Source organism: Notolepis coatsorum (assembly GCF_963971535.1).
Source record: "Notolepis coatsorum genome assembly, chromosome: 6".
Classification (NCBI taxonomy): Eukaryota; Metazoa; Chordata; class Actinopteri; order Aulopiformes; family Paralepididae; genus Notolepis; species Notolepis coatsorum.
The window spans coordinates 75,751,519-75,763,831 of NC_140170.1; the positions used below are offsets into that span (position 1 = coordinate 75,751,519).

Below are 12,313 nucleotides of genomic sequence, written 5' to 3' on the forward strand. Positions count from 1 at the left end.
TCACTCAATCCAATCCAATGATGTGCATTAGCATCCGGGAGACGATGGGCGGCGGTATTTGCCCTTTTCGAGCTCAGCCATTCCCAATGATAATGTCAGGCTGGACGGATGAAAAATGAATGGATAGGGCGGCTGAGTGGCGCAGTGGGCAAGGCCACTAACGCAGGAGATGCTGGTATCGAGCCCAGCTCTCTGCGTTGCTACCGCCTTGGCCAGCCGTCATACTAACACAATTGGCAGTGTTAGAGGGTGGGAAAGCCGGTGGGTGGGGATTGGACGTTGTGGACAGCGACTCCTACAGGTCGGTTGGGTGACGCCGGTGCGGCGGAAACAGGAAGTATCGGGGGCAGCGTGAGCCTCCCAAGCGCTACTCCTCGCCACAGAGTTCGAGCTGCTGCGGTGAAAAGATGCGACAGGCTGCCTCCTCGTGTACCGGAGGGGGACGTGATGCAAGGCTTCTATCCTCACTAAACAGCCGACCAGTGGGAGGCATAGTCTAGCAACGTTCAAGACAGGGGAGGGAAGAATTGGAAATACGAAATTGGGATGGGAGAAAAATAGAAAATGGGGAGAAAAAGTGGACAAAAAAAAGAAAAATTAATGGATATCGCTAATAAAAGAAATAACGATTAAATAACGAGAAATCTTGTTATTGGCAACCAACGCATGGCGGCCAATAACGAGATCTCTCGTTGTTGACAACCAATGTGTTAACAAAGTCACTTGGAAAGCAGGAGTGTTTGGACAGCAGGGCAGTGGCTGATAGTTCATGTAGCGCGTTTTGAATGAACTGATTAATGGGTTGATATGTTCTATTGTGCATGGACAGGGCTTCAAATTATAATTGATCTGCAGAATCAGGGGTTTTGGATAAATATGCCTCGTTTTATAAATGTGTATACAGAAACAATTCTGCTTTTGTTGATAATAGGGATGCCCCGATCGATCGGCCATATTCGCCGATCGCGGAAACCGATCAAGCGGAGATCTCACTCGCTGTCTGTCTCAGACACACAGGACCTGCAAACTGCTGCTGCTCCTCCTCCCTTGCCCCGCCCGCACCCGTGTACAGTTTGTAAACACAGGACTGAGAGGAGGCTCTGCTCGAGTCTATAGTGCATTCGACGTGAGCTAACGTTAGCTACCTAGCTATCGTTACTGTATAAACAAAATTACCCAGTCAACTATTCACTTTTAGTAGGCATTGTCTAACCGGTATCTAGCCGGCTAGCTACTGATAGCTCCTGATATCAACAAATGCTCCAGCAAGTCTAGTAGTGCATGTTGATACCTCCGTTAGCTCACGTTAGCTAGCTCGCGTTAGTTCACTGTTCAAAACGAAATGTCCCATTGAACTAAATAGTTCACTGAGGCGTCGTCTTAACGTTATATAGCCGGCTAGCAGTAGCTACAGATAGCTCCTGATATCAATGTCTTATAACATCGATTTGATGCGTATTCGAGCTGAGGGCTTGCTGAATGTGATTTATACCAATACTAGGGTCCAGCTGCAGCGCCGGAGGGTCCAGCTGCAGCGCCGGAGAATCCTGGCCGTATCTGGAGGCTACTAGTACACACAGACAGTGGAGCTGTTTGCACATAGCGAGCATTTTGACTTGTTGCGTGGTGGCGATGTCTCGCAGATAATACAAGTTCATGTCTAATTATATAATATATATATTTTATAAAAAATAAAATAAAAAACAATTTATATAAAATCATTTAAAAAAAATTTAATCAGAAATTATCGGTATCGGATCGGTATCGGCCGATATGGCTCACGACGATCGGTGATGGGTATCGGTGGCAAAAAACGTGATCGGGGCATCCCTAGTTGATAACATAGTGCTGTAATTTCATTTTCTAATAAATATGCATGATCAAATTCAACAACGTGCGCTTTTATTTTGATATTCCTTATTTCCACTTTTAAATTATGCCATACATTAACTCATTCAGCGCCAGCGATTATCCCCATCCCTGTAGTCAATGGGCCATGCTTTAAAAGATAGGCATTTTCACTGTGCGTCACGATGTTTGCAGGGCTATATCTATATTCTATATTATAGCTATGGAGACAATACTATGGCTCATTTGACAGTCACTATCTCTCGTCCAACATGTAAAAAATTATACGTTTTTTCATGTATACGTTCGCGTGTTATCCCGTGGTGAATATTGTATAGTTTCAGAGTGATCCAGGCTAATTCCTGGAAGCTGAGTTATGGAGCGCTATGTGCATTTTGCTAAAGGCGTTCGCGTTGCTCGCCTGGACACGTTACTATTTCCAAATCAAAGGTATTCTTTGATGCTCTGATCGTCAGCAACGGCATACGTTTTGGAGTACGTTATGATCGTTGCGATCAATGTGAAATCATTGTTGGATCAAACAATGGATTGATGTCATATAGTCCTTACCTTTACTAGGAGGTATCCCAAAAAGAATATTCCAATTGTCTGATCGTGATTTCCAGTATTGATGTCCATTGGGTCCTTGACATGAAGTGGCACAAGATATGCCTCAAGTGTGCTGAACACGTTCCGAAGTGCTCGGATGAAGCAATTCACTTGGCTTGGTCTAAATTCTCCGCCCGGGCCATATACAATGTAACACACAAATAAGGTTTCAACGGGTAGGCGATACTGCCACCTAGCAGGATTCGGTCGGTATTGCACTCTCGGGGTCTCAGAATGAGTTCCAATGGTAACACCCGAGGTCTGTGAGACTGTATAGAATAAAAAAATCGAATAAAAGAAAAAACTATTAAAACAATCGAAAACCCGACTATGGCGCTCAACGCATGGCGAGATAACCCAGCTATAGTTGTGGTTGGCCGTGAATGAGTTAAGTGTGGGGTAGCAAAAAAATGGGGTTGTGTGGTATAAAAGTTTGAGAACCCCTGATCTAGACCAGGGGTTCCCAAAGTGGGGGTCGCGAGCCGCCGTGGGGGGGGGGGGGTCACCAGATGATTATAAAAAATAAAATAAAAATGTATCAAATTTTTTTTTGCCGGCAGGCCACTGAACTTAGAAGCAGGCCAGGCCAGTGTTTCTAGTTGCAGCAGCGCAATAGTTAGATAACCTAGGTGGGGAACAACCAGGAGATCACTGCAACTCACACAAGTTGGAGTTGGAGAACTATCTCTCTCTCTCTCTTGCTCTCACACACGCACACACAAAGGGAGCCGCATGTGATTAGTGGAGGCGGGAAAACTGTTGCTAATCATTGACACATGCTAGCCTGTAATAATCCCCCCCAGAAAAATCTACTTTGCATTTGATATATTGCAAATATATGCCATCACACACACTGGCATTTAAAGGGTTAGAATTATAAAATGAATATGTGGTGTTATGATCAGGGCTGAAGTTGAATAAAAGATTGTATTTTTTTCAATCTGACATTACAAAAAAACAGAAAATCCATCAAAATCGGTGTTGTTGCTAATCATACATATGCTAGCCTGTTTTTTAACAATAATTTGTGATGCCATCACAAACACTGGTATTTAAATGGTACAAATAAAAAAAATCCTGCACCAGAATGCAGGAAATGAAGTCTTTGTAACAAAAAAAATCCTGGTGGGGGACCCCCAGACCCCCTGCTTAAAAAGTGGCCTGACTGGGGCTATATTTTGCACTATATTTCCTGGCCTGAATGATTTCCCCAGTCCGGCCATGGTTAAAAGCCTCCAATGCTTATTAGTGTGTGTGCGTTTGAACGTTTGCATGTTTCAACCATACATTTCCATATATATATATATATATATATATATATATATATATATATATATATATATAAAAAATTAATCTTTTTTTTTATACCTCCTATAATAATGGGGGTCGCGGCTCTCTGACACCATCTGAAAAGTTTGGGAACCCCTGATCTAGACTATCTCTAAATATGCGTTCTATGCATACGGCCTGGGCGGCCAGAGCATCTAATCTTTATTAATTTTTTTGAACTTTTTCCCCTTCCTTTTTCCTCCGTTTTTCTCCCATCCCAATGTTAGTCGTTCCCAATCCCCTTCCTGGTCGCTGCGCACTTACCCCCTACAGTCGGTCTGGGAGAGTGGAGGCTATCGCATGCTTCCTCCGACACATGTGTAGCCAATCAACCGCTTCTTTTCACCTGGCAGCGCGGACTCTCACTGAGAGGGTGTAACGTGTGGAAGGATCACACTACCCCCCTTAGATCCTTTCCTCGCTGAGCAGGCGCCCCGACCGAACTGTAGGAGTCGCTGTTTACAACGACCAGGACCCACCCACCAGCTTTCCCACCCCTAACACTGCCAATTGTGTTAGTATGAACGACCAGCCAAGCTGGTAGCAATGCCGAGAGCTGGGCTCGAACCCAGCGTCTCCTGCGTTGGTTGCGAGCGCCTTGCCCACTACACCACCTAGCCGCCCTGAGCATCTAACAGTTCTAACAGCAATACTGTATATAATCCATATCAGAAGCAGAACGCACACAATAAGTTATAATAATAATTGAAAAGTGGGGCGGCTAGGTGGCGCAGTGGGCAAGGCGCTCGCCACCAACGCAGGAGATGCTGGGTTCGAGCCCAGCTCTCGGCGTTTCTACCAGCTTGGCTGGTCGTTCATACTAATACAATTGGCAGTATTAGGGGGTGGGAAGCTGGTAGGTGGGAATCGGACGTTGTGGACAGCGACTCCTACAGGTCGGTTGGTGCGCCTGCGCAGTAGAATGTGCAGGTGAAAAAGATGCGACGGCTGCCTCCTCAAGTACCGGAGGGGACACGTGATGCAAGGCTTCGTCCACATTGCAGCCGGCTTGTGGGAGGCATGGCCTAACAGCGTTCGAGACAGGGGAGGGTAGAATTGGACAATACGAAATTGGGGAAGGGAGAAAAATAGAAAAATGGGGAGAAAAAGTAGATAAAAAAAATTATAATAATTGAAAAGTTCTGGGTTTTTTAAGTCGTATTTGGGGGCAATTGACCAATGGTAGGCTTTTTATTTTTATTTTTGTCATCTGGGTAAGAGTTTCTTATCTGGGTAAGAGTGCTCTCGACCACTCTTAGAATGTGGTCTTGCCTAAGAGAAAATCAAAAATAAGAAATCATTGCTGAATCCCAGGTAAGAACAAAATTCTAGTTAAGAACAAAATAACGCAATTTGGTTGGCTACAGTGGCAAAGTTGAGGGAACGCATATAAGTTTGGACATTTTTGTTTTGATTCTTGTTTTTTGCTGAGTGATGTATTGTGAGTGTGACTCATGTTGAGGTCCTGGGGTGAGCGGGGGGAGGGGGGGGGGGGAGAGAACGAGCGAGTGTCCATGTAGGATGATCACTGTATAGTTGTATCAGTTGTTGTCTTGTCATGTGGTGTTGAGTTATTGTCTTGGGAAGTATTTTTATGTATTGTTGTTGTTGTATTGTGATATGTTTTGTTTTATGTTGGAAAAAAGAAAAGAAAAATATTTGATAAAAAAAAAAAAAAAAAAAAGAGGAAATCTCTTATATCGCTTCGTGAATGAGGCCCATTGAGCAGTAGGCTTTGAAAGCTAAGAATTCAAATGATGAGACTGTTGAGAGAGTGAGTTCTGTGAGTCTAAAGTCCAGGTTAAATAAACCACCTCCATGGTGAGAGGGACAGGGTTTGCAGAGGTAGCCAAATCTGGTGGGGTGTAGCTTGGTGAGAAAAATTCTTTGGGTTCTTGCCAGGTTTCGGTGGGAGAAAAGGAGTAGTGGGACCAGGATAATTGTGTTGTGGTATGGCAAATAGCATACGCAATGCAGAACCAACAGGTGGACTCCATGATTAAGTTGGTGGGTGACGGTAACATTTAGACAGCAGCACAGTGGGAGCAGAACAGGAGATGGGATCATGAATGCTATTCACACAACACTGATGTCTGTTGATGATGGGGAAGGCAGGCAGGAATGATGTCCAGGTAGTGTTCGTCCAGTTCAGCCGTAACGCTACTAGTCCAGTAGCAGGGTAGTGTCCAGGGTGGTAGGTAAGGGGGCGATAGTGGCTCGCCAGGTAGAGCAGTCGTCTGGTAATCCGGGCAGCATGTCGAAGAGTCCTTGAGCAAGACACTTAACCCCCCTAACTGCTCCCGATGAGCAGGCTGGGACCTTGCATGATTGCCTCCGCCATCGGTGAATGTGTGAGTGAATGTGTGAGTGAATGGGTGAATGTGAGGCATAAGTTGTAATGTAAAGCGCTTTCGGTAAAAGCGCTATATAAATGCAGTCCTTTTAATCGTTATTATAGTGGAAAACGAGTATAAAATGAGTTATGTTGCGTCTCCCGTCCCTCAGATCACGGCACAACTGAAGGAGATGGAGGGCATCTCCATCGAGCACGCCCACAACGACTACTCTTCCTTCGAGAACGTGTGGCTCAACCAGGACGAGTTCAGCCACGTGATCGAGATCTACGACTTCCCCGCCTTTTTTAAAACGGAAGACCTGCTGGACGCCTTCACAGAATACAGGTGAGAGCAGTTCTGTCAATGAGAGCAGTTCTGTCCATGAGAGCAGTTCTGTCCAAATGCATTTGGAAAAAAAACTCAACAGCGATGTCTCTTTCCAGAAATCATGACTCAGTTACTCAAGATTAAACACACACCTCACTGTGGACAGTTTCATTGGGAACTATTCTTCTACAGAAGTTTATTGTTGTTTACGTGCGTATGTGCAAATGTTCCTTGAGACATACAAGCATGGATTGAAACGAGGACACACAGGGCATCTTTGCATAGATTGAACTGGTCACTCACACAAAGTGCCATACCTGTGAGTCGCCACTAGGGGCAGAGTGGAAAATCATCAGTGAATGAGTGACATTATTATAATTTATTATTCTGTGAGGTGTGTCACATAAAAAAAAAATGTAAACATATGGTACATTCCGTTCAGTGCTCATCCGTGCATATGTTGTGAATATCTTTTGCAATACTAGCGATGTGCAACACACACATATCCAGCCCAAATTTAGGTAATTAGGTGATTGCTAATTATTATTCATGTATTTATTTGCCTACAAAGATGCTGTATGGGGATGCACTAAAACCCAAGGAATAATATGTTCTCTCTACCTCCTCACTCACTCACCACACAGTGATGGAGGGATGAAGATCAAATGGGTGGACAACACACATGCACTGGGTGTCTTCTCCAGTGCGTCTGCAGGTAGGACCCCTCTCTACATGGTGAATGCTAATTGTGTGTGTGGGGAGGGGTGATTTAACCGACTAATGCTCAATGCACAACAGGTGTGCAGTTGCACCTGCTCTCGGCCCAATTAGCCAACAGGTGTAGCTGCTTAAATCACACCACCGGCCTCACCACAGTATTATCATATTGTTAGGGATGCACCAATGTATTTTTTCACTGCAATTACTGATTTTGTATGCATCAGCCAGTACAGACTTAATCCATTACCTTTACACGATAGCAGTACCTCTTAACACTTTGACTGCCGGGAGCCGTCTTTAGACGTCTTTGCTGGCCATGCTAAAGTTGCCGGGGGACGCTGTACGTCGTCTTTATATCAATATTTCAAAAATCTGCGATCGGATTCATAATGTCCCTCCGCTGGCCTGAGATCCACCAGCAGGACCCACTGAGCTCTCTGGCGGTTCAGGAGCGCCATCTGGTGGCCGATCGGCGCAAGCGCTTAACAGGAAGCGCACTAGAGGTTTTGCTAGACGTCCGTATTGCTTCCGGCCACTCGGTACATGTTCCGTGACTCTAGCTCGTCACACTACATAGCGATCGATTGCCAATAACTCGATAAACAACATGATTTGGACGTATATACCATTATACAAGCTGGAGATGGACCGGGTAATAATATATCCCATAATGATAAAATTTCTACTCGACGATGATCGCCCAACGGCGCGCAGAGACTGGGGTGAGTTTCAGCGTGTAACGTTACCGTCTTCGATAATAACTGATATTATCAACATTTGACCCACATTAGATGATTGGTATAACGCTGCCCACGGAATTATAAACGCCCCCTCGCCCATCCGGTCAACATCAGATGACGTGTAGTAACTTCTAGAAGTACGTCTAGTTGGAATTTTTTATATCGCGCTGATTGCCATCAAACTGTATTTCATCATCAATATAATGCATTTGGGGCTATATATCACGTTCTGGAGAAAGCTGCAGAAAGAGATGAAAACATACTTATACATTAGACCATACTTTACTATGAATATGTGAATGAAAAAGTTTAACGTTGCTACACAATGAACAATACATATAGGACTTTGAATGGGCCCTAATAATGGCAATGTAGCAATAGAATTTAAAAAGTTATAGCCCTGCAAAGAAGGGGACTTTCTCCATAGACAAATAGCGCTGGCAATCTATGGTATATCATTAATTTAACCTTAGGCAACCAAAGTGTTAACACATTGAGTGCCACGCCCCTTCCGGGAAGTGACCTGGCCTTGCCGTCCATTAACCCCATGTAAACGTAGTTGTAGTTTGTAGAGCTAAACCTATATTTTATAGTATAGCTATGGGTCTAATAACGCCGTTGAGTGTCAGTGAGTTGCTTCCAGTCAACGTGCAAAAAAACTGATAATTTTTTCATCCGTACATTTCCGTTTTATACCGTTTTGAATATGAATATAGTTTGGGTGCTTCTGAGTAATTCCAGGGAAAAGACGCGAAAACAGCGTTTTTGTGTAATTCAATAAACACGTTGTAATTTTTCACCTGATTATCGAATCTTCCTGAAATCAATGCTAGATCATCATTATTTTTTTTTTTGATCCACTTTTTCTCCCATTTTTCCATATTTTCTCCCATCCCAATTTCGTATCATCCAATTCAACCCTCCCCTGTCACGAACGCTGTTTCTTGCCTCCCACAAGCCGGCTGCAATGTGGACTAAGTCATACATAGCACAAGTCCCCTCCGGTACTTGAGGTAACAGCAGTCGCATCTTTTCACCTGCGCAGCTCCATCTCTCAGTGTCGAGGAGTAACGCGTGGGAGGCTCACGCTGCCCCCGACACTTCCTGATTTCACTGCGCAGGCGCACCAACCGACTTGTAGGAGTCGCTTGTTCACAACGTTCGATCCCCACCCTTCAGTTTTTCCCTCCCCGTAATACGGCCAATGTGTATTACTGCGGACGACCAGCCAAACTGAAAAACAATGTGGAGAGCTGGATTCGAACACGCGAATCCTAGCGTCTCCACACTGGTGGCGAGTGACTTGTCCACTACACCACCTAGCCGCCCTGCTAGATCATCATTATTATCCTTCCTCGTGCAAGCATGCTATGTGGTTTAGACCGGCGCCCCCCTTCCTGCATCCCAACGGCACACAGCCACACACATAAAACACAGATAGCTTCAATCGCGGTAGAAAGAAATATCAGATCAACACAAGCTTTCATATATAGTGTCCTTACCTGGTATCTGATGTAATGAAAAAAAAAAGAATCCAATTAGCTGATCGCCATTCCAGTTATCCACAGCGATCCTGTCTCCGACGTTGTTGGGCATCCAAACCATCCCTACAAGCGTGTGTTTTGCCGGAGTGTTTAGGACCCGCCCCCATGCCGCAGCTCGGTAGAGAAAAGAAACTAACCTGTTTCTAATGGGGTGCAATAATGGCCGAAGGCGTTAGAGGGTGGTATAAGACCGTCTGCCAGCTCAGACACACTCAGAACAGTATGCACAAGGTGCCCCGCTGAATTATGAATGGCAATAGCGATGAAAAGAAATACTGTGAGAAAAACGTAGATCTACGTTTCCGGCACTCAACAATTGGGCGACAGAAACGTAGTTCTACGTTTTCGGCAACCATAGTGTTAACAGCTCTGTTGTGTTTTGTATGCATGTGATTTAACAGTGTTTACAGCTCTGTTGTTGTGTCTTGTATGCATGTGATTTAACAGTGTTTATAGCTCTGTTGATGTCTTGTATGCATGTGATTTAACTGTTTATAGCTCTGTTGTTGTGTCTTGTATGCATGTGATTTAACAGTGTTTATAGCTCTGTTGATGTCTTGTATGCATGTGATTTAACATAGTGTTTATAGCTCTGTTGTTGTGTCTTATATGCATGTGATTTAACAGTGTTTGTAGCTCTGTTGTGTCTTATATGCATGTGATTTAATTTAACAGTGTTTGTAGCTCTGTTGTTGTGTCTTATATGCATGTGATTTAACAGAGTGTTTATAGCTCTGTTCTTGTGTCTTGTACGCAGCGCTTCACGCCCTCTCCATCAGCCACCCCCTCCTGAAGACACGTACACTGTCTAAAGGGAGCAAAAAGGCCAAAGGCAAAGCCATCAGGCGAGCAGGTAAGGGTCACACTACCAGCACATTGCACAATGACATGCTTGGTCTGAGGATAGTGTGTGGAGAATGGGTTGATTTCTTAAAACGCTAATACTCCTGTATGATATGACTCCTTTTTATTGATGAAGGAAATGTGACTTAAAGTGATATTGCAATAACTTCCCTTCTTTCCTCAACATTAGCTCCTCCTCATGTTTGTCTTCACGATTGCCATTACGTTACTATTTTTCCCAAACAGTTTTTTATACATAATTGAAAAAGAATGTAGTAGGTCATTGTTGGTAGGTCATAGTTTAGGTCTTAGGTCTTTCAGTAGGTCTTTAGTTCCATTGAAAACCTCTTGCCCACCGAGCTCCCCCCCAATCTAGTTTTTCAATAAGTCCAATCATTTTCCAATAATTTATTTTACAGTCTGCTTGAAGCAGACAGGAGGTGCTTTCAAGCGATTAACGCTGCCACATATTTTCAGAGACAAACGAATTGTGTCATAATAACACATACAAAGCAATTTAACACTTTCTCTGCCACGCTTATATCCATCAATGTTTGATCACTGCCACCACTCTAAGTCTATGGAGATGTTTACCTTCTTTGCATGGCTATAACTTTTTAAATTGTATTGCTAAATTGACATTACTATGGCCCATTCAACATCGATTATCTATCGTTCAGGATGTAGGAACGTTTTACTTTTTCATTCACACATTCATACAAAAATACAGTCTAGAATATAAATGTTTTTATCGTTTTCTGCAGTAATTCCTAGACCGTGAGATATAGGCATAAATGTATATATACATTATCAAATGCCATTTGTTGCCGATACACGTTATATAAAACATTTCAACTGTACATGGTCCTAAACGTTATGACTGATCATGCGCGGGTGAATGGAGGGGGGGGGGGACGTTTATAATTCTGTGATTGTCGTTAAATGATTTATGTAGTATGGGTGATATATAGATCAGAGCAGTTTGCATCGATAATAATAAACAAAAACGCTGAAACTCACGGCAGCCTCCTCTTACCGTTGGGCGATGATACTGGAGCAAACAGATCCCAGTTATGTGATGGGGATCGAGGCAATCCATTTCCGGTTTGTATAATACTAATACACGCCCAAATCATGTGGATTATTGAGTTATGGCAGCGATCCATATCCACGGTGTGTGGCTAGAGTCCTGGGATGATATACGAGTGGCTGGCCAGACGGATTTAGGAGACGCACCGATATGCAACAGGCATATCCGGTTTGGCAACTCGCCGATCATCCACCAGGTGGCAGTGTTGAAGCGTTGCAGAGTTGTGCTGAGTCCCACAGCATCATACAAGGCTCCGTGAGTGAAATATGAATACCATGGCGAAAATATGAAATATGATCACAATAACGTCGTACGCCGTGATCTGGCAGAATTCGCATGAACTTGAAACCCGTTGTATGACGTTATTGGCGGAGAAAGTGTTAAAGGTGGTGTAGGCAATATTATTTAGAACCATTTGGTAATATTTGGTGAAATTCTATATACAAACGGCTGCCAAAAAATCCAATGCACTGGGGAAAGACTTTTTCAGGCCCTCCATTCTAAAATCTTGTGGTGGCCTGAATCAGATTATTTTGGCCTGCCAAGTCATGTTCCTCGTCCAAAAGTACCCACGGTGAACAAAATTGCCTGCCAATCAGTGGCCGGAAATGATCATGTTGAAATCATCTTTTATTCTTTTTTGATAAATCCAGCTTGAAGCTGCTGGTTCCTCTGGGAGTCTGGAAAACCTCTTGTTGTGGCTTGAAACATGATGCCCAGCTTCTTCTATTTCTGCTGGACATATAAGCTCAGTCTTGCTAATTTCTCAGAAATTGCCTACCCTACCTCTTAAGTTAAAAACTATAAATGTCGGGGAGCTCCCGTAGCTCACCGCGTATCTCGGCGCTATTTCAGCGTCGGGGACAACCGTGCTCGTCACGGATCTGGGGTACACAAGTTCGATTCCCGGACCCGCCGTATTTTCTC

The 12,313-nt window shown here is 43.9% G+C and overlaps 1 protein-coding gene across 2 annotated transcripts in view; it reads left to right on the forward strand.

Annotated features, from left to right (window-relative positions):
* Window positions 1–12,313, forward strand: part of r3hcc1 (R3H domain and coiled-coil containing 1) — a 43,681-nt gene that overhangs the window by 24,470 nt on the left and 6,898 nt on the right. For both annotated transcript variants that reach the window (XM_084316247.1, XM_084316248.1), the window contains exons 5-7: window positions 6,292–6,467; window positions 7,094–7,164; window positions 10,211–10,306. In XM_084316247.1, coding sequence (XP_084172373.1) covers window positions 6,292–6,467; window positions 7,094–7,164; window positions 10,211–10,306 — 343 coding nt within the window. The remainder of the gene's footprint in view (window positions 1–6,291; window positions 6,468–7,093; window positions 7,165–10,210; window positions 10,307–12,313) is intronic.